This window comes from Helicoverpa zea, chromosome 11, assembly GCF_022581195.2.
Source record: "Helicoverpa zea isolate HzStark_Cry1AcR chromosome 11, ilHelZeax1.1, whole genome shotgun sequence".
NCBI lineage: Eukaryota > Metazoa > Arthropoda > Insecta > Lepidoptera > Noctuidae > Helicoverpa > Helicoverpa zea.
This window is the reverse complement of record NC_061462.1, coordinates 3,125,245-3,144,861: the sequence shown is the minus strand read 5'-3', so window position 1 is coordinate 3,144,861 and position 19,617 is coordinate 3,125,245. Positions and strand designations below refer to the sequence as shown.

Sequence of the window (19,617 nt, the reverse complement as noted above, 5' to 3'; positions counted from 1 at the left end):
TGTTTTTAAACACGGAATATCAGATCGATAACAGTACAACGCCTTTTCCGTCATAATAACTGATATCGTGTTACCTACTGTAAAAAATCGTCAAAACATCGATACATGCCTTGCCGAATCGTATAGTCAACAGTTCGTACTTAATGTGAATGAATTTGATTTGACTGTGTGTTTGTTGGCCTTTGGTGCCTTGGTGGATTGCTGTACGACTTAAGATGAAACTCATCATGGGTCTTCTTTAAGTATAAGTTACATTTAAAATGGGGGTCAAATTTTCTCGGGCTTTGAGAGGAACTGCGAAACATAATGAGGGGATCCAGAAAAGAAAATTACGTAGGTATTTGTTTACACACAAAATAATTCGCATTAGGTGCAATTTAAAAGTATGTCCGTTTCATGCATAAGTTTTAAAATCTATGTTAATTAACAAAATGTGGGTTCTTTTGAGTTCATATTTTTTATTTTATCGGGCGAAGTCATGGGCAAGAACTTGTGCAAAATAATGACCATTGAGTGACACGGAATGTAAGACTCTTTGTGTCCATTGTAAAAACATACTATAAAACGATCAATTTAGACGGTCGGGTTTAGTTCGCAAACAGTATCCGTAGTTGTCAGTTGTCAGGTCATTATGCCGAAGAAACTCCAATATTTTGATTTGAACGGTCTTGCTGAGCCGTTAAGGTATCTTTTGCATTACACGAAACAGGAATTTGAGGACTACAGACATGATATTGCTACCTGGCCTGACCCGAAAATTAAGGAAAGTGAGTACCTATACGCTTTCTTTGGAAAATTGTTGGTTATCCTACGCTAATGGTGAATTAATTGATTTATCTTGTTTTTCAATGAAGAATATAGATATAGAATAAGATTTGAGCTAATCCATATTATCATTACATAAGTATTAAAAATAAGATTTAGTTGTTGAAATAAGAAAAACAAATGCGGATATGTCGGTTAAACAAATACGAAAATAAACTGACGGTCTTGAGATTTATAGAATAAATTCTCGTAGATCTCTGTCAGAAAAAGTATTCCAAGACTTTGTTTGATTTGAATGATTAAAACACTAGAGACTTAACTGTATCTATGTAGTTTCTTATCAGTTCATAATAATAGGAGTTTGCTTCATGTTTCGGAAGTTTAACCTCGCCATCAATTAGTAGATAGGTACTCATGTACTAAAAGATGTACAATCATTATAATGATGTTATAATGGCATATTGATCAATGTTTAAAATAATAATGTGTTAGTTCGGTAACTGTTCACAAATTGTATTGAACGAGTGTTGCGTAGGTATCGGAGAAAATCTTTTACACATCTAAACAAACAATTTAGCAATTAGTGACTGCACAACTATCAGAACATGTTTATCAAATTGCTGTCTAGTACCAGCAAAGTTATTTAAATAAAGGCGTATTGTGTCTATTTTGATTTGAAGGAATTCGAAGAGGTGTAGTCATTTGAACTTGACGAGGATGCCTTTTTTAATAGGTCTCCCATTCGGCCAGTTTCCTATATACGAAGAAGATGGACGCGTCCTTTGCCAGACCCTAGCTATTGCCAAGTATGTGGCGAGAGGAACCGACCTGATACCAAGTGACCCATGGGAGAATGCTCTAGCGGATCAAGCTGTTTATTCTATTACTGATTATCATAAAAGTGAGTATCAGCTCATCGAGAAAATCAGTCTTTTAAATACTACATATTTTGAATTTTTTTTTTGTGTCAACTTTTTGCAAGATTGTGTGACGATCTGCGCACGGATTCAGTAAAAAAAGCCGGAAGCATCTATTTTGCATATTTTGTCTACGGACATTTTGTTAGTGGTTTTTCAAATCTTCTGAAGAATTATTATTTCTTGAGACACAGGGGCCCGATTCTCCTAAGTTAATATTGTCAAAATCGAATAAAAATTGAATCGCAATATGATCGCAATAGCAGTTTTAACCTTATCGGGCATTCTGCTACTAATATAAGACCAATCGTATTCCAATGACATTCGATTGGTTTGCGATTGGTCTGCTATTTTGGTGATTTTGGTCTATACGGTAGTTTGCTGTACAATCATTTTGCAATCGTAAATCATTTGCAGACAAAATGATTCATTATTGAATGACAGAAAAGGATAAATACGTTTATTTCAAAGAAAAAATAGCGGAATGCCACATATGCTTCAATCGTAATCGAGTCGGGATTGGATCTCAGTCGAACCGAGTCGAACGTGAATCGTATGTCGCTTAAGTAAAATTAGGAGAATCGGGCCCCTGGTCATACGAAAAAGACTAATAGAATAAATTGCATCTTTTATCAGACGAATCAAGAGTATTCTTATTATTGCTATGTACTGACCTATACACATATATCACCTACCCCTACAATCTTGTACAATCAATGAATGTTATGTTCACCACCCAGTTTGACTATTGACACAGGCTAGGCAGGTGCCGGAAAGCTATGTACGCGGAAGACATCTCGGATCTCCCCTTCTGGAAACTAAAAAAAAATCAGTTAATATAGTTTTAATATTATTTTCAGATGTCATAGCATGTATTCAAGAACAAGACAAGGAAAAAAAATCAGAAATGAAAAACAAACTGATCAATGAAACCATTGAATATTACTTCTCTAGACTCAACAAGCTATTGAATGAGAATGGTGGCTACTTCAGTGGGAAGGTAAATATTGAAAACTCTTCATTGTGATTTATCACTAGCTTATGTCCGCGGCTTCACCCGAATCCCAACTGCTTCATGTACTCGGAAAAAAATCAGCCTATGTTTACGCCATATTACTATTAAGGCTGGCTTGGCCGTGCAGGTGTTGGTCTTCGAAGACCGACGCTTAAATATTTAGTCATGTTCTTCTAGCTGACTCAGTTACAGCGGCTGTTATCGATAGGTCTCAATCTGGCATAGTGCACAAGCATTTGTGTAGACACAACTGCACTCCCTGTTCCTTCACTCTCATAGCCTGATGGGACAGAAATCCGACACTAGTATCTATGTAGTAATCAGTATAATATGCTATAATAAATATTATCCACAGATGTTATCATTGTACATTAGACCATTTTTTCCGCTTATATCGAAACCTTTCCATTAAAAGATTTACTTCGACATATAACACTATCTAATCTATACTAAGCATGGTCATTGTTTTCACAAGGATTTATTTATTTTGAGGAAGATTGCATCAGGTATTGAAATCTTAAGATATAAAATCAGACCACCCACTTCACATGATTATGAACAAGGCAAAAACAGAAAAAAAAAAGTTTTTGAAGGTTTTTGACAAAGCCAAACGTGAGACCCAACATAAATACAGGACCAACTGAGTAACTTCATTTTTTTGAAGACGGTTAAAAAATACTTCCGTGGAGATACGGAACTGAAACTACACTTGAAACAAAATCTTTTTTACAGAAAATAAAGACCCCAAAAATGTGCGTAATCTTTGACTATATTTTCCAGCTCTCTTGGGTCGAGTTCGTTCTCTGCGGTACAATTGAAGCCAGTAACCTGTTCTTCAGCTTACAAATTGAGAAAGACTTCCCAGCTATTAAAGCCGAGATGGAAGAGATCACGAGTTCTCCTGGTGTTAAGGAGTATGTTGAGGCCAGAGGACCTTATAATCTTGATGGTATTAGAAAACGGTTTGGTGATATTTAAAGGAAATAAAATGTATTTTTTAAATATTTCTGTATTTTATTTTGGACCTGACTTTGGCAACGATATTCGTTTAATAGTCTATTTTCCAACAGAGACCATTTTTAACATGAAACGAGTGTCTAACTTGTCTCCATGGTCGAGCAAATCTACGGGAGTTCGAAACTTCACTTCAGAGATACAATATTAGAGATAGACTAAAATAAAAATATTTATAGATATGATTATTTTTGCTATGTGGAAGTAGAGTCGTTCATGTCGATCTTCAACTGTTCTCTTCGCTACTCAGTCTTTAAATAATTCGCATAGATATGGAATTTTATGACATGTGCTAAGAGTTGCTCTTATAATCATGACACAGCAAAATGTAAGCATGAAAACAAAATGATCAATGTCCTTGGACTTTTTGTTGGCTAGGTATACATTTTTGAATGTTATTTGTATGGATTATAGTGTGTGAGTCAGATAATGATTTGAATTATTAATAAAACCTGAATTAGTTTTACATAATTCTGTTTTTCTTACAAATTTTTTATTTATTTTTCTAAGAATGCGATATCGTCAGAATGATCATCCGAAATGGGCGGCAGTATAAAGTATTCTTACAGACAATATCCTTTTTCCTACAATAATTGTCCTACACTTTCTAAACTCCTCCTGCGATAACTTTTTTTTCAAACATTCTCTCAAAGAAATTCTATCAGCAGCTTTAGAATAAGAAGGGGTCTTGTTAAAATGCATACCACAGAGAATAACAGTATCTTTATTATGTACCAATTATGAATAAAAAAGCTTGTTATCAAACAGATAATAAGAGGACACTCAATGATAATAGTGTGTTGTGGCATGTTTTTGCTATCTCTTTGCTGGGGACCGATATAATATACTCTACATGAGTATTTTTTGCATTTGTGTTTGTTTGTTGACGGGTATTTAAAAATTTTAAGAAAAAAAAAAAACATAGCATGCTACATGTATGTAACCTTCAAGTTCACTAAAAATCAATGAAGTTTTATCTTCAACTAGCGACCCGCTCCGGCTTCGCACAGGATAACAGTATTTCCTTACTATTAAATGTATGTTACTGTACATATAAACCTTCCTCTTAAATCACTCTATCTATTAAAAAACCCGCATGAAAATCGGTTGCGTAGTTTTTTAAATTTAAGCGTACAAAGGGACATAGGCACAGAAAAAAAGCGACTTTGTTTTATACCATGTATATAGGTATTTATTACAAATATCTTGTCACGTCTATTATGTTCGAGCATAGCAACCCAACCGATATCAGTTATAGAAGCGTCCAACAGTAATACTGTCATTCACCATGACTTGCAAAAACTTCTCAAATACATTAGGCACTAGTGTCCGTAGTGTTATGACTATACGCATGTGACCAAAATATTAAATGACAAAACTACGATTATCTATAAAATTATAGCGATGACGAGGCCATGATATCTCCTTACCATCAAGATGGGTATCATGGTTAACAAATTATGATGAAAGTAATTGGACAATAATAAACGAATCAGTGAATTTTTATTAGTGATTTTTTTATCATCAACATGAGTAATCATATACCTACCAATACATTCTTTGGTAACTGATGCAGTTAATTTCACAGTTGTTTATAATTATTTATCGTCGTGGGTCGTTTACAAAAAAATATGGCGAAAAAACTGCATTATTTTAATTTGAACGGTCTGGCTGAACCGATAAGGTATATTTTGCATTACACGAAACAAGAGTTTGAAGATGTCAGACATGGTTTTGATATGAAGAAAGAAGTAAAGGACAGTAAGTAGAAAATACTATTATTTTCATTAACACATAAATCTTAGTATACATATGTTATATGTTATGGTATGTTTGGCATGTCGTGGGTTCGATCCCATAATCTCCATGCAATAATCGCCCAAAAACCATTTTTTTTTTAAATGACATAGTCCAAAATGCAGTTTCCTTTCTTCAATTTATTACGAATTCAAAGAATAAAGCTTTTTCGAAGGCACTTTTAAACCCAAAACATGATTTACAAATAGGCAGCTATAATATTCCGTTCTGTGAGCATCATTAGAATGAGTTTCGCAAAACTTATCAAAATAAAACCGCAGACAAAATGTTTGAAACAACCCAAAACGTGTTCGTACTGCTAATGGCGCCAAAACGAAAGTTCATTTTCGTTTTGTACGTTTTTGTTACTGGTGCTACGTATTTTCCTGTTTCTAAAATGTGTGAATTGTTTTCGTATTAATGACTGTGGACTCTAATTAAGGAAGAATGTAGTAGATAACTGAGTTCATGAACCCATGCTTATTTCTTGTTACGAATGTCGCTCGTATTTCCACTAATAAGAATAAAAAAATGCTTTAAATCCATGTTACCTAATTAGCGTAATATTTTTTTTGGGCTGACTCAAGTTTGAACAAAACTGTTTTTGATGGCTGAACTTAATATAAAAAAAAGCACGGAATGGCTAGTGCTTATTAATAATACTTGTACATGCGAAAGTAACTATGTCTGTTAGTCATGCTTTCACACCTAAACTACTGAGCCTCACTAAGGACAACAGAAAGATGACAAGAACCTAAGGCGGATTTTTGTTTTTTTTTTTTTGTTTTTGTCCACGTGTCACACGCGTGAATAAAATGTTTTTTTTTTTCCTTCTTCTTTCTTTCTTTCAGTAAACAGCTAGTAGTCGACTATGACGTGAAGTGTATACCATTTCTGCAACAGGCAACACTAAGATGATCTCTTCTCCTTATATTACTGCTATAATTATTCATGTTTTCAAAAACAGAACTCCCATACGGCCAGTTACCAATCTATGAGGAAGGTGAACGCATCCTCACGCAATCCCTTGCCATTGCCAAGTATGTGGCTAGGAATACTGATCTGATACCTGTGGATCCTTGGGTAGTTGCTGTGGTGGAGGGCGCTGCGTACACTATCTATGATTTTTGGTTGAGTAAGTACCTAGTTTCTTTGTTATGTACTCATGATAGAGGGTGCAGAAGGGGTCATAAGATATAGGTAAATAGAAGTTGAAGAAGCTGAAAAATTAAATGTGCCTGCGAGTATTTTTCTGACCAGGTTACCCTAGTCAAAAAAATATGAGTTGTCAGTTCAATATGCAAGTATGACATGTATGCAAGACGATATATCAAAAGGGTTATCACAACACCTTTTGAATGTCATTAACGTTAAGTCGAGACTTTCTACTTAAACTAATTAAAAGACAATTTCTTAAACTATTTTAATTTAATATTTTTTTTCTTCCATTTTAGAGATTGTACCTTACATCAAGGAACAGGATCCAGAAAAGAAGAAAGAATTAAAGAAACATTTACTCGAAGAAACGATTGATTTCTTTTTCACGAGATTTGAGAAACATCTCCAGGAGAACGGTGGATATTTTGGCGGCAAGGTACTGTATTCTAAAAACTACTAGCTTCCACCCGATTCCACCGGTTCACTCGTTTTCTGAAGGGACTACTTCCCGCACCTGGATAAAAAGAAGCCTATGTATTATTTAGATACTACTCATATTACTGCAAAGTTTCAACAAAATCTGTTTCGCCGTTCTGCTTGTAAAGAAGTCACAAACCTACACATATACTCACAAACGTTTGCCTTTATAATATTAGTCTGATTTGCTATGTACACAAAGCTAAACCCGCTATTGTAGATTAGCAGTGACAGGTAATCAAGAAATTCACGTCTTACAGTTAATTGTTTCGACAGCTTCATAATCAGTTCTAAAATGAGGATTTGTGAAAATCACATGCCTATTTTCCTTATCTTGTACTTGCAAACGTATTTGTAAGTTGGCCCTGATGTTGCTGCCAAATGTTGGCAGGGCCAACTTACTGGACAGAATTCAGTGATATATCTAACTGACCGATAACTGACCTTGTCAACCCAGTTACCCGGGCAAACCGACACGCTTTAGGTACTAACATAATTAAGTGACATAATGGTATAAAAATTACCTGTTTTGCAATCAATCCGATGACAAGTTATTCATTGAATTTCATAATATATCGTAATATTTGTGATGAATTATTCAATTGCTTGTAATAATGAGAGTGCTTTTTTGAGTTTATCTTGTACTGTTGTTGGACAACTGTATAGATAAGCTGCATGACTCGATATTTTTGTTGTTGTCAATGCAAAACAACAGATACCTACAGGGGGGCAGTGTCATCCATATATCGATTACGAATAAAGGCTCCTTTGTAGAAGGTCGTCTTTTCACTATTCTTTTTTCTTATGAATTCCTAGCTGTTTTACGTGGATTTACCCGCGTCATAAGGGAACTGCAATACTAGAAAAAAAATAGTCTCACAAGTACCTATCGTGGTTTTCCTTTAGTAAGAAATACTTAAAATCATTTTTATTAAGGCATGTGTTTAAACGCCGCCCAAAAAGTACCTATTTCGCAACCAAAAAAATTCTAAACGGTTACCAAAATGGATTAATGGTCACCAAATAACGTTTCCTAAAATATGAAATAAATCCATTTTTTTCTATTATTGTCTGTCATAAAAATATACGGACGCCTTAAAAATACACTTTAGACTAAATATTATATATACACTCTTTTGCAAAAAAGCGGGCACCTAGGCGAAATCTTGCTTTTAAGGACTTTACGTGTATTTCAAAGGGTTTTAATGACAATAAGATGTTACCAGCATCAAAAGGGTTAGCCAAGCAAGCGTGAGAGTGTATTCTAAATTTGAATTTTGGAGAAATGCTAAGAAACTGGTTAAACCTTGTTTTGGACTAATTGCTGGCAGAAAGTCACTATAGTACGCGCCAAATAAACTTGCAATAAAGGTCATTCAACCGCCCTGCCGTCAGGGGCGCATCACCTGTCCGCCATTTTGTAATAATGTCCTTCCGTCATTTCGAATTTGGAATGCGCTTGGAATAGACTACTCAATTTGTGTAGGTACTCTACTCGGAAAGTTTTACTGACTGATCATACTTTTGACCAAAGGTTTGTAATCCTTTGCGACAAGGACGCCTCTTACCACGATACATTTTGTTTTGATCATGTTACCGACACTGCCCATACATTTTTTTCGTATCGTTTTGGAATATTGGGATACATTAGTAGAAGGAGGTGAACAAACTTTATTGCACGTTTATTTGGCGCGGACTATACTTTGTACTACTTAGCTGTTATTGTCACTACTTAGCTGTTACCAATTATGTAATACCATGAGTTCTAATTTGATAATTTTTACTAGGCTAAATAAGCTAATGATCGCTAGAATATTTCCCAAATACCAATTAATATACTAGGGTTCCCAAACGTACGTCGCTTATTTATTGTTATGTGAATTTGGATGTAACTCAGTACGTTTAAAATGTAAACGCGGTTTTGAATTGCACTCTAGGGGTAGGGCAGACAAGACTACGTGGAGTCGGTTTTGCAGCGATTCGTTTTCGTCACTAACTTTGATTTTTGGTAGTAATATTAATCTTTGAGTTGGATAGAATTTGGTGACCGTTGATCCATTTTAGGGACCAAAAATAATATTTGTGCAAGGTTTGTGATTTTTCTGATGTTATTTCATTTAATTTGGATCATAATATTATATAGTTTAGGGCCCTCATAATAAAGTCAATTGATTTTTTTTTGGAGTTGTTTATTTTATTTGGTGCCTAGGCTTAGAGTCTTAAAAATATTTTTGGTGGCCGTCTAAATTATACCCTTTTGTTAATCCATAGATTACTCTATTTACCTTACATACAACTACAACACAAGCCTATCTACTAAGGGCTTAATTTTGTCTTAAGTTTCAATTTACTATTCCAAATTATTTCCAGTAACATTTCTTTGTCTTTTCAGCTAACATGGGTGGAGTTCATCCTATGCGGTATAGTTGAGGCGAGCAATCTCTTCTTAGACACAGAATTGGAGAAGAAATACCCAGCAGTTGAAGCTGTGGTGGAGAAGATAAGGAATCTTCCAGGAGTGAAAGAATATATTGAGAAAAGAGGGCCATATGTTATTGATCAGTGATTCACTGCTTTGAATTAAAGGGAATACTAAGTAGAGACTGGGTTTTATTGCAATTTACTGTCATAAGAATAACATTTATGTTGTAATGACAGACATGATTACATTGGTATATTATACCAATGTAACTTATAGTAATGTCCTTTCTAGCCATATCTTAGGCTACAATGACTTGAGCATCAAATTTCTGATTTCAAAGCGGAAAGTTTTGTCACGAACAGTAAAAGCCAGTAAAACTGCAAACAGTATCTTATCATCCCGAAATACTTCATACTATCCATTATCAGAATCCATGACCGAAGATCAAAAGTAATAAGAAGGTAAATAACAGACAGAACTCTCAATTATTTCGAGATAAAGTTTACCAAACAAACATTAGAACTCTTTGTCGAAGCGACAACCGTTCAAGACTCCAAAATTAGTTTTGTTCTAATTACTTCTGGAAAGTTCCATTTGTTTGCTCCGCGATTTGTAATGGCTTTGCCAGAAATGAGTCCAAAAACAATTGCTGTATGACACTTTTTGTTTTATATAGCTAAAGGAAACAGTTCTGGAACTGTATTGAACAGCTTTTAGAAAAAGGTACGAAATTGCAATCTTATGATTCTTCTCTGTATGATTTTTTGTGCAATATTTTTTTCACCCACGTCCCGATACATCTTCTTTCCGTACCTACTAGGATAAAAAACAGCCTTTGTACTATTTTCATGTCGTGTAAGCTAGCACCAAATAACGTATTTAGCCAAACATCCGCTCAGCTGGAGAAGCGTGATTGAGGAACCAACATCCAGGTAAGTATCCAAAGGGACCAATCCATGGACATGAAAGTATTTATGTCTCTTCTATTCTGTAGCTCTTAAACAAACTCTAATTACTTCCATACAATCCCAACATGTAAACAAAACACTGTATTCATTGCAACTTCTCTATTACCATAATCCAACGTCTTCTAAGAACTGGAATATTCAGTAAAGATGATAAAAAAGCCATAAGCTGCGTTCTAACAGCACTATGTGGATAACAATTCATATATTTTACTTTTAACGGCGACTGAACTCAATTTAGTATCTCCCTGGGGCTTAAAAACGCTTTCCACAGGTTTTATGGAAACAATTTCTTGGTGAGATGACTGTTTTAATAAGCTCCTTTGTTAAGGGGTATGGCAATGTGAGGAAGTTATTTTATGATGTATAGAGGTACTTGCTCAATGTTTTTTCGTAGGCGCTGATTTGAAGCTGTCGATTGATCGCCTTTTTTGTAGAACTACATGAGTATCTTTACTATGAATCTATTGCTAAAACCTTACTATTTTACAACTGCCACAATTACATTTTGCTGCATTTGGTAATGAAATAAACAACCTTTTTAAACATCTCCCTATTTCCCAAGAGATTTGCTGCCGTTGCACAGTTAAGTCTTGTTATGTTAAACTAACGTATGGCATTACGAACTTCACTATCAAAATAAGGCTTGTTCAATTTCCAAAGAATCGAAATAGGTACCTTTTCATCGATCAACTGGGTGGTATGCACTTATTCTATTACCTCCATCATATTCGGTTTAAAAACGTTTAACTATCTTCGCCTTAAGTAAGTCCCTTATTAAAACAACAGCATTGTACATAAGGGGTGTAATATTTCAACCCCCCCACCGAGATTATCAACAGGTGTGTTAACCTTGCAGGGAGGTGGTCGACTGGTCATCAAGTTAGTAGTTATTTTGAAATATGGGCTTGACTGTCATGGACGCCGGTACAAAGTCACGTCGGATGGTAGGAACTTGGAAGTGTACTTTTAGAGGCGGAACAAAAACGGTTCCAGCTGTTATATTATTGAGAATGGTCATATAAATAAATAATATTAAGTTTTGTCATTAAATATATATTTAGGAAGTGACACAGAGATCGCTAAAATATTAAGTTTGCCATAACTTTTTGATCAAAATCATATAGATTTATTTGACTTGTGTGTTGCAAAAATATAACTTTCAAATTATGTAAACGTCTAGATTAAAACAGTAACAAGTACACTATCATTGAAAAACCAAACGAGACACCACTACCACAATCCTTTACCACAAGGCTTTATACAACACTTAATCATATAAAAATGTTGAAGGAATGTTAACGCTTGGCTCCAGTGGACTAGTTCAGAACTTCTGGAACAGTTTACAGCGGGAGTTCATTAAGAACGTCGTTACTTTGTCGTATGGCCCGATTTGTAAGCAACAGCGATTTTAAACTTTATAGCGATAGAATTAAGAGTCATAATACCGTAATATTTGATAAAAAATTCAATGATTTTGACTTTCATTAAGAAAGTAATCTAATACTTACGTATTAGGTTTTTGTATGCATCGAACTTTGGCTTGGACGAAATGATAGTTCAGTAAGTATACCCAAACATTAAGGCCTTGTGACGGAAGGCAACTTGGTAGTTATAAAACTGGAAATTACAAGCTAGAATGCTTGGATCAATCATAGTTATAATCCTTTATGAAATTACATTTGCTGTCACAATGAATGATGTTATACTAATACATCCACAAACTTCTATCATTGCGCGATCAGAAAGTGATTGGGGGCAGTTCTTAACCGCTTGCATGCCGCTAGTTATAAAACAAAAGAAAATCAATTGTGTCAACCGCAGTTCTCTTCTGCAAGGACCACCGATATCATAGAAGAAATACTTCACTTTCTATAAGTAAGGAAATGAAGTTTTACCCACTTGGGACTCGTTTAGACTTTGCTGTAATTGGACTTAACTTGGCATTGTTTGATGCCAGTTTTGAAGCTTTACCGTTTGGTCTTCGGACAGCTTGCCACTGATTTATACGACTTTCTAATTGGTTTTGACCGCTATTGATTCTGTTGATGGAGTGTAACTCTTAAAAGATTACATTCAGGTAATTGATGCAAGTGTTATGAAATAAAATATCGTGGGGCTTCCAAATAGATAGACTGACATAAAAAAATATCTAAAATAGACTTGATTTAGAAGTGTCACAAGAAGACACCTAGTTGGCATTCCTTGGGTGAGATAAATTTCCTTGTCAATTGTTATAGGCTGGTAAATAGATGCAGTTTTTCAGCTTTCCTCAATCCAGCATAATATATGTATATCCCGGCTGTTGTCTTTGTCATAAAGTTTATACTCACACCAAGCAATTAAACTCTTAATTCCCTCTACGCAACAACCTTTAACAACCAATCAAAATATGCCATCCACACCAATAGTATCAGGCAATAATCCCGATATTTTTCACAAGGACAAATTCGAGAAGTGTCCCCCAAGCCCAAGCCTTGATCTTGTCACGTGCTCGCTGACCTTAGTTTTGTATGTTCAGGATGTTTTGACCTCTATCGGTTGCTTTACGTGACCTGCACGTCCGAATATGGTCAGGAAAAAATGGGCTATCCAATTAATATTGGCTATCCACTTTTATTTTTTTAACGACGTCAAAAATCATCAAATGACCCCTCCCGCTGTGGGTTAGCAGCGGAGAGGGAGTGTCAGACTCTTACTGACTAAAAACCGCCGTGTTCCGTCATAGGCCTTTTGTGTACCAGGGCCGCGGTATCTCTTTCGAACAACCCTCAGCCCTTGGCTATCCACTTGAGAATTACATTTCAGATTTTTTTTTTGGTGTCTTCCTTTGATTATATTTTTTGGGCTGTAGTATACTAGATACTAGTTAAAAGTTTTTGTTATTTCCCTTAATTTATTTTGTTGTATCCAGCCTGTTAAAGAAACTGAAACATGCCTAAAGGCCTACTTAAAAAAAGTTGAATAACTTTTACTTTTAAGAACTTAGCTAATTTATGCTTGTATCTGGACAGAGTTTATCATCATTTGCAGTATTCTGGGAGGGAATCGAACTCACGACCTTTCGACTTTGCATTGCTCATTCACAACCTTTTCACTTTGAGGCATACTCTGTTCATATGAACTTTTGCAAATCGAAAATTCAGGTAGGTATCATCTAGGTACAGCATATTTCTTTCAACGGATAGAGATAAGACAAAATGCATGGCTAATCCTTTCGAAATAGTGAAAGAAGTGTGAAATCAATTGACTGTCTCATTTCAGTAGTTAGATTAGTTTAGTAATGACAAGAAGAGAGATATTATGTCTCTTAAAGAAATATTTATATCTACATCAATGTGGTATTTAGTTTTGATTCTTTTTGTTAATACAGGTAAGTTATAAGTTATTAATTATTAAATTACTACCCGTGTCCCAAGTGGACTACCTACATCCCAAGGTTATAAAGTTATTCTGATAAAGGTTTAAATAAATATTGTCAAGTACCTATCATCAAAGTCCATTTAGCCGTTGACTGAAAAATACATATCCAAATTTATATTCCGGATCTCGATTGAGCTATTAGGTAGGTAAACCGCCACCTAAGATCAGTTGGCTTATCGCTAACTTCATGGGAACAACTAGCGACCCAAAGACCTGAGTGGCGCAGAACTGTTCATGAGAGCGTACAGGATTTTGAACAGCGGCGTCTTGAAGCCCTAGACGCGAAACGCCAGCTCCAAAAATCCCGCCCTAAGCCCTCCTATAACTACACCTATAATGCGCAAGGGCAACTCTACTGCGCTATTTGTGACCGCGTGTTCAAGGCAAAGTTTGGTTTCGCTAGTCATGTACGAGCCCATGAACGAAACTAAACTGCCGATATACGCCAGGGTGTCGCCGTCGACGGAAACGTCTAGGAGGACATCATCATCATCATCACCTTTTTGAAAAAAAAGAAATGATTTAAAACATTTGATTTATAAGAAGAAAACAAATACATTTGAGATGATGAATATCGAATTCGTAGATTAATATCCTACACTAGTCAATAAATATAAACTAAAGTACTTTCATTACAGTTGCTGACATATCCGTATATTACTTCGGTTCAAATGAACCTCCGAGAACATCCAAAGCGCTCAGCTACGGTAATTGTAGGACAGAAGAAACAGCAAATTATTGTTATGAAAAGTGTGGGTCTAAGCATACGTGTTTACTGGGTCAATGTTTTTGTGTGAAAGAGTATGTTACTTCTGGAGACAGTAGTAAGTACAAGCTACAATAATCTGTCAAATTTCTGTAATATGTTTTCCTTTTTAGGGTTCCGTACCCAAAGGGTATAACGGGACCCTATTGTTTTCGCTCCTTTGTCCGTCCGTCTGTCGTCCGTCCGTCTGTCACCAGGCTGTATCTCATGAACCGGAATAGTTAGAGAGTTGAAATTTTCACAGATGATGTATTTTTGTTGCCGCTATAATAATAAATACTGAAAACTAAAATTTAATAAATATTTGCGGAGGCTCCCATACAACAAACGTGTTTATTTTTTCCGTTTTATAAATAATGGTACGGAACCCTTCGTGCGCGAGTCTGACTCGCACTTGGCCATTTTTAGAATAAGTTACCTATGTAAAGGTTATGTAGCGACATGATAAAAACCATAGACATTTTACTTGCTGTTGCGGCGAACTTCGTGTCACCTTATAGGGAATACAGACAGAAGCATCACTGCCCAGATGAAACCATTTTAAACCATTACGATAAACCTGTAAGCAAAGGTCCATCAAGTCTAGTAGGAATCAGGTGAAACTCTCATGTACAGAAAGATTAAATAATAGGATATTAGTTATCCACATTTTTTATTCTAAATATGTAAGTGGGTTTTCCGATCTTATATCTATGCATTTTAGGTGCTTAATTTAATTGTGTTCTGTAAAACTTTGAAAACTTATAAATCCAATGTACGTTTTAGACCTAGTAATAAAAACAGAAGAATTCAGAGTAAGACATAAAGTTTTACCAGCAAAGTCATCGGAAGAAGAAGATGAAGAAGAATCAAGTAAGATCTCTTATTATCTCAATCAGCTGTGCCATCTATACTAAGGAGAAACTTCTTCCTTTTCCTGGAAAAAAAATAGCTTTTTTCTCTCTCAGGCTCTAGACCACTTTTGGCGTGAAAGCCGGACAGACAGAGCTAATTTCTCGTTTATTTTATTAAGTAAGAATTTCTTTAAAAAATCAGAACCAAACTTATTAAGATAACTGACAATTTAATCCATCAGATTATAATCATGATATTATTAATTAATTAATTTAAATAATACAAGATTACAAACAGTCAATCAATCATCTGTTAAAATACAGAAAATAATCTCACTTCTATAGTTAAGAAAGTTCGGTCACCATTAACAAAGCTTATAAACTTCACAATTTCCTCAAATTACTTTGTATTCAATGTTTCCTGATTACTTGCGTTTCCAAATGCTCGAATTTCGTTGTATCGATACCTACGTCCAAAGTTGATCGAATGAAAACTATCAATTTCAATCAATTAACACGATAATTAACGCTGTAACTTGATACACGGGATCGGAAGCTTCTTTGTTACTTTGCCTTTGGAACTGCCGTTAGAAACAAAGGCGGTATAGAACTAAGGTTATATTCAAATTCTAGTGAAAGCTAGTTCTAACTAATATTAGAAAGTAGCTCCTGCCAGCGGTTTCACCTGTTTCTCTTCTGAACTTCTTCATGCATTCTGATAAAAAGTCATCATCCTCCGAGCCTTTTTTCCCAATCATGTTGTCGTCGGCTTCCAGTCTAACCGGATGCAGCTGAATACCAGTGCTTTACAAGAAGCGACTGCCTATCTGACCTCTTCAACCCAGTTACCCGGCCAACCCGATACCCCTGGTTAGACTGGTGTCAGACTTACTGGCTTCTGACTACCCGTAACGACTGCCAAGGATGTTCAATGACAGCCGGGACCTACAGTTTAACGAAACACAGTCAATTGTGTCTAAGATTTACTTAGAAAGTACATACAAACTTAGAAAAGTTGCATTGGTACTTGCCTGACCTGGGATTGAACCCACGCCCTCATACTTGAGAGGCTGGTCCTTTACCCTCTAGGCCACCACGACTTTTAAACGGCACTTCTTATTAAGCTGCTTATCTGACATGGTAATTATTATTTTTAAATTGGAGCAGTAGTTTCACCATTACTGCGTTAAAGCAAATAAACTCCTCAGCTTTAAAATATAAGTAAAAATTTAAGTCACACTAACTCATTGGTTTCAAAACGTCTCGAAAATAGTGTAACTTTTTTAGACACAAATTCAAAATACAACCCACTACAGTTAAGTATACCTTATTATAACTCAATTGCATTATTTTCTATAACAGCAAATCTGGAACCTAACAACTTGGGCCAGGGTTTAGAGGAGCATCCGGCACTGAGGCACCACATCGCTCACTTCTGTCCAGACCTTGACCTAGCGAGAGATTGCATCTACCAATGCATGGCGGTTGGGAAACCGGCTTTTTGCGGAAAGGACCATGTATGTTACTGTGGTCATCTCTATGACAACCCAGCAACAAATCCTGGTATGAATCCTAATGAGACTTACAATCAATTCAGAGATTTGTACGAAAAATACTTCGGACCTGAATATCCTCACATACCGAAGCTCCTAAAAAAAAAGAATCCAAAGGAAAAGAGGACAAAGAAAAGGAAGGCATCGAAAGGGAAGGCAACGAAAGCCGAGGAAACGAAAGCGAACGCAACGAAAGCGGAGGAAATGAAAGCGGACGGAACGAAAGTGGAGGAAACGAAAGCCAACGCAACGAAAGCGGAGGAAATGAAATCGGACGGAACGCAAGCGGATGCAACGAAAGCCAACGCAACGAAAGCGGAGGAAATGAAATCGGACGGAACGCAAGCGGATGAAACAAAAACGGACGAAAATAAAGCCAACGCAACGAAATAGGAGGCACCGGCAACGAATTAAGGTTGCATCTACACAGTGCAAGTAGCTTGCGTATGTTGAGGTACATGCGCAGGTTACATGCATTTTAACACATTGAATGCCAACTACGCAATACTGCGTAGGCACTAGTGATGCTAGGGGCCAACAACGTAGCACTTTCTTACAATTTAAATGGAGGCTTGTGTTCGTTGGCATTTCAAATAATACATAATGTCGAGTAACACACTCATACACGTACACATGCCGAGTACGCAGTATAACGTAGAAGACCATTTGTATGTTGGGAACCAATAATGACATGAACATAATATTTGGCATTCAATGTGTTAAAATCGTGCGGGTCCAGCGATTTGCACATGTACCAAAACAAAATACCCACCCGCGTGCTTTTGTCACTTGTCACTTGCACCGTTACAGCTACATGCACCGTGTAGGCGCACCCTAAGGAAAGATGAGTGGACAACAGAGTGACAACATAATGCAGCAAGATCAGGCGTTTTCTTCTAATTTAAATAAGTACTGTTGGAATGATCAAAACGATCAGTTACGAGTGAAACAACGAGGTCTTATCTATCAACATTTTTTCGGTATTACAAACAATAGGCGGACTTCGAAGTCGGGGTAAACGGCGGAGACAGTAACGTTCCTTGTCCCCCGAACACTGACATGTTGGTACGCATTTTTTTAGTTTTTCCGTTATGGCATCTTCGATAGTTACTTTATTCTCTGTGGACGTGATGGTTAAGTAAAAAAGTATTAAAAAGTATTGTTTCCTTTCTATGCCATTTACGCATGAGTTTGTATTATGCAAGCATGTTATAGGCTTAAATATGACCTTTTTTTTCCGACGTCAAAAATCATCAAATGACCCCTCCCGCTGTGGGTTAGCAGCGGTGATGGAGTGTCAGACTCTTACTGACTAAAAACCGTCGTGTTCCGTCATAGGCCTTTTATGTACCAGGGCCGCGGTATCTCTTTCGAACAACCCGCAGCCCCGGTTTAAATATGACCTTCGTTCAAACTGTAGGTAAATTCATTAACTGAGCTTAGGTACCTAGAAAAATATATAAAAAACACAGAGAAGTGTAAAGGAGACATGTTGAGCCAACTTTGAATAACTATTTCACGGTCTTATGTACCACAGGTAGTAGATTTTGTCAATATTGAGTTTTTTGGTGACATAACATCAAGTACTGCCATAATTCTCACCCTCTTTTTGTATGGAAGTAGGTACCTATCATGGGCTTGAGTCCTCTTAAGACAAGATAATTTATTTTGTCAAAAACCATGTAAAATATATAATACTTTAGCTTATATAGGTACGTAAAATATCTAGTAACGACAAGAAACTGATAATTACATCTATATAATACATTTCAAATTACTCTTTGCCAAATTATAAATACTTAAACGTAAAGCACTTTATTATAAAACGGGGTCTTAAAAAGTACCAACATTTAGCACTAGGCTTAAACAAAGTTAATGGTCTAAATTTTGGTACTAAATTTACCGTATTTGTACGGTACTCTTTAAGACCACGTTTTGTAATAAGGTGGAAAATATTTCCTAAAACCAAAACTATTATGTATCGTGCAAATCTCGATCTTATAGCTCAGTTCTCGAGTTCTCGATTATTTAGCAACACGCAGGTCTCGATAAAGCGGAGAGGGGTGCCACGACGGCTGTCTACTCTGATTTATATGCCGCTAACAGAACCACAAGCCAACAGAATTTTAATTACATACAACCCTTGTGAAGTGTTGGTCAAAGAGTTAAATATACTAGATGTGATGGGTCGCACGTTTGTAGCTTTATTTTGTATTCTGTTTGAAAGAGAGAAAAAAGAAAGGGAGACCAAAAATATCTTCTAATATGTTGTCAAAATGTTCATAAAATTGTATTTTGTTTTTTTTTATTTTTATATATAATGATGGAAGTAAGTATATTCAGTACGGTTTCTAATGGTTAAATTGATATAAAGATAAAGATAAACCATTTACCTATCTAATAAAATATTCATAAGAATAAGAAAAGGGCGTGTGTTTAGCTAAAAATTGCTTATGGTAATCAGTTTTACCATGAAAGTGTAAGAATTAAGCAAACTTACTTTCACCATATA

At 35.8% G+C, this 19,617-nt stretch overlaps 3 protein-coding genes across 3 annotated transcripts; all 3 read left to right on the top strand.

Moving 5' to 3' along the window:
- The first annotated feature begins 595 nt into the window (after nt 1–595).
- On the top strand, nt 596–3,701 carry LOC124634634 (glutathione S-transferase-like). The gene is made up of 4 exons (XM_047170288.1): nt 596–767; nt 1,499–1,666; nt 2,543–2,682; nt 3,478–3,701. Exons 1-4 carry the CDS (start codon nt 632–634, stop codon nt 3,673–3,675), a joined length of 642 nt encoding a protein of 213 aa, XP_047026244.1. The 5' UTR covers nt 596–631; the 3' UTR covers nt 3,676–3,701.
- A 1,271-nt stretch (nt 3,702–4,972) lies between these two features.
- LOC124634723 (glutathione S-transferase S1-like) lies at nt 4,973–9,742 on the top strand. The gene is made up of 4 exons (XM_047170384.1): nt 4,973–5,472; nt 6,476–6,643; nt 6,963–7,102; nt 9,536–9,742. Exons 1-4 carry the CDS (start codon nt 5,343–5,345, stop codon nt 9,707–9,709), a joined length of 612 nt encoding a protein of 203 aa, XP_047026340.1. The 5' UTR covers nt 4,973–5,342; the 3' UTR covers nt 9,710–9,742.
- A 4,091-nt stretch (nt 9,743–13,833) lies between these two features.
- Nucleotides 13,834–17,498, top strand: LOC124634674. The gene is made up of 4 exons (XM_047170335.1): nt 13,834–13,903; nt 14,592–14,777; nt 15,485–15,571; nt 16,915–17,498. Exons 1-4 carry the CDS (start codon nt 13,834–13,836, stop codon nt 17,496–17,498), a joined length of 927 nt encoding a protein of 308 aa, XP_047026291.1.
- The last annotated feature ends 2,119 nt before the right edge of the window (nt 17,499–19,617 follow it).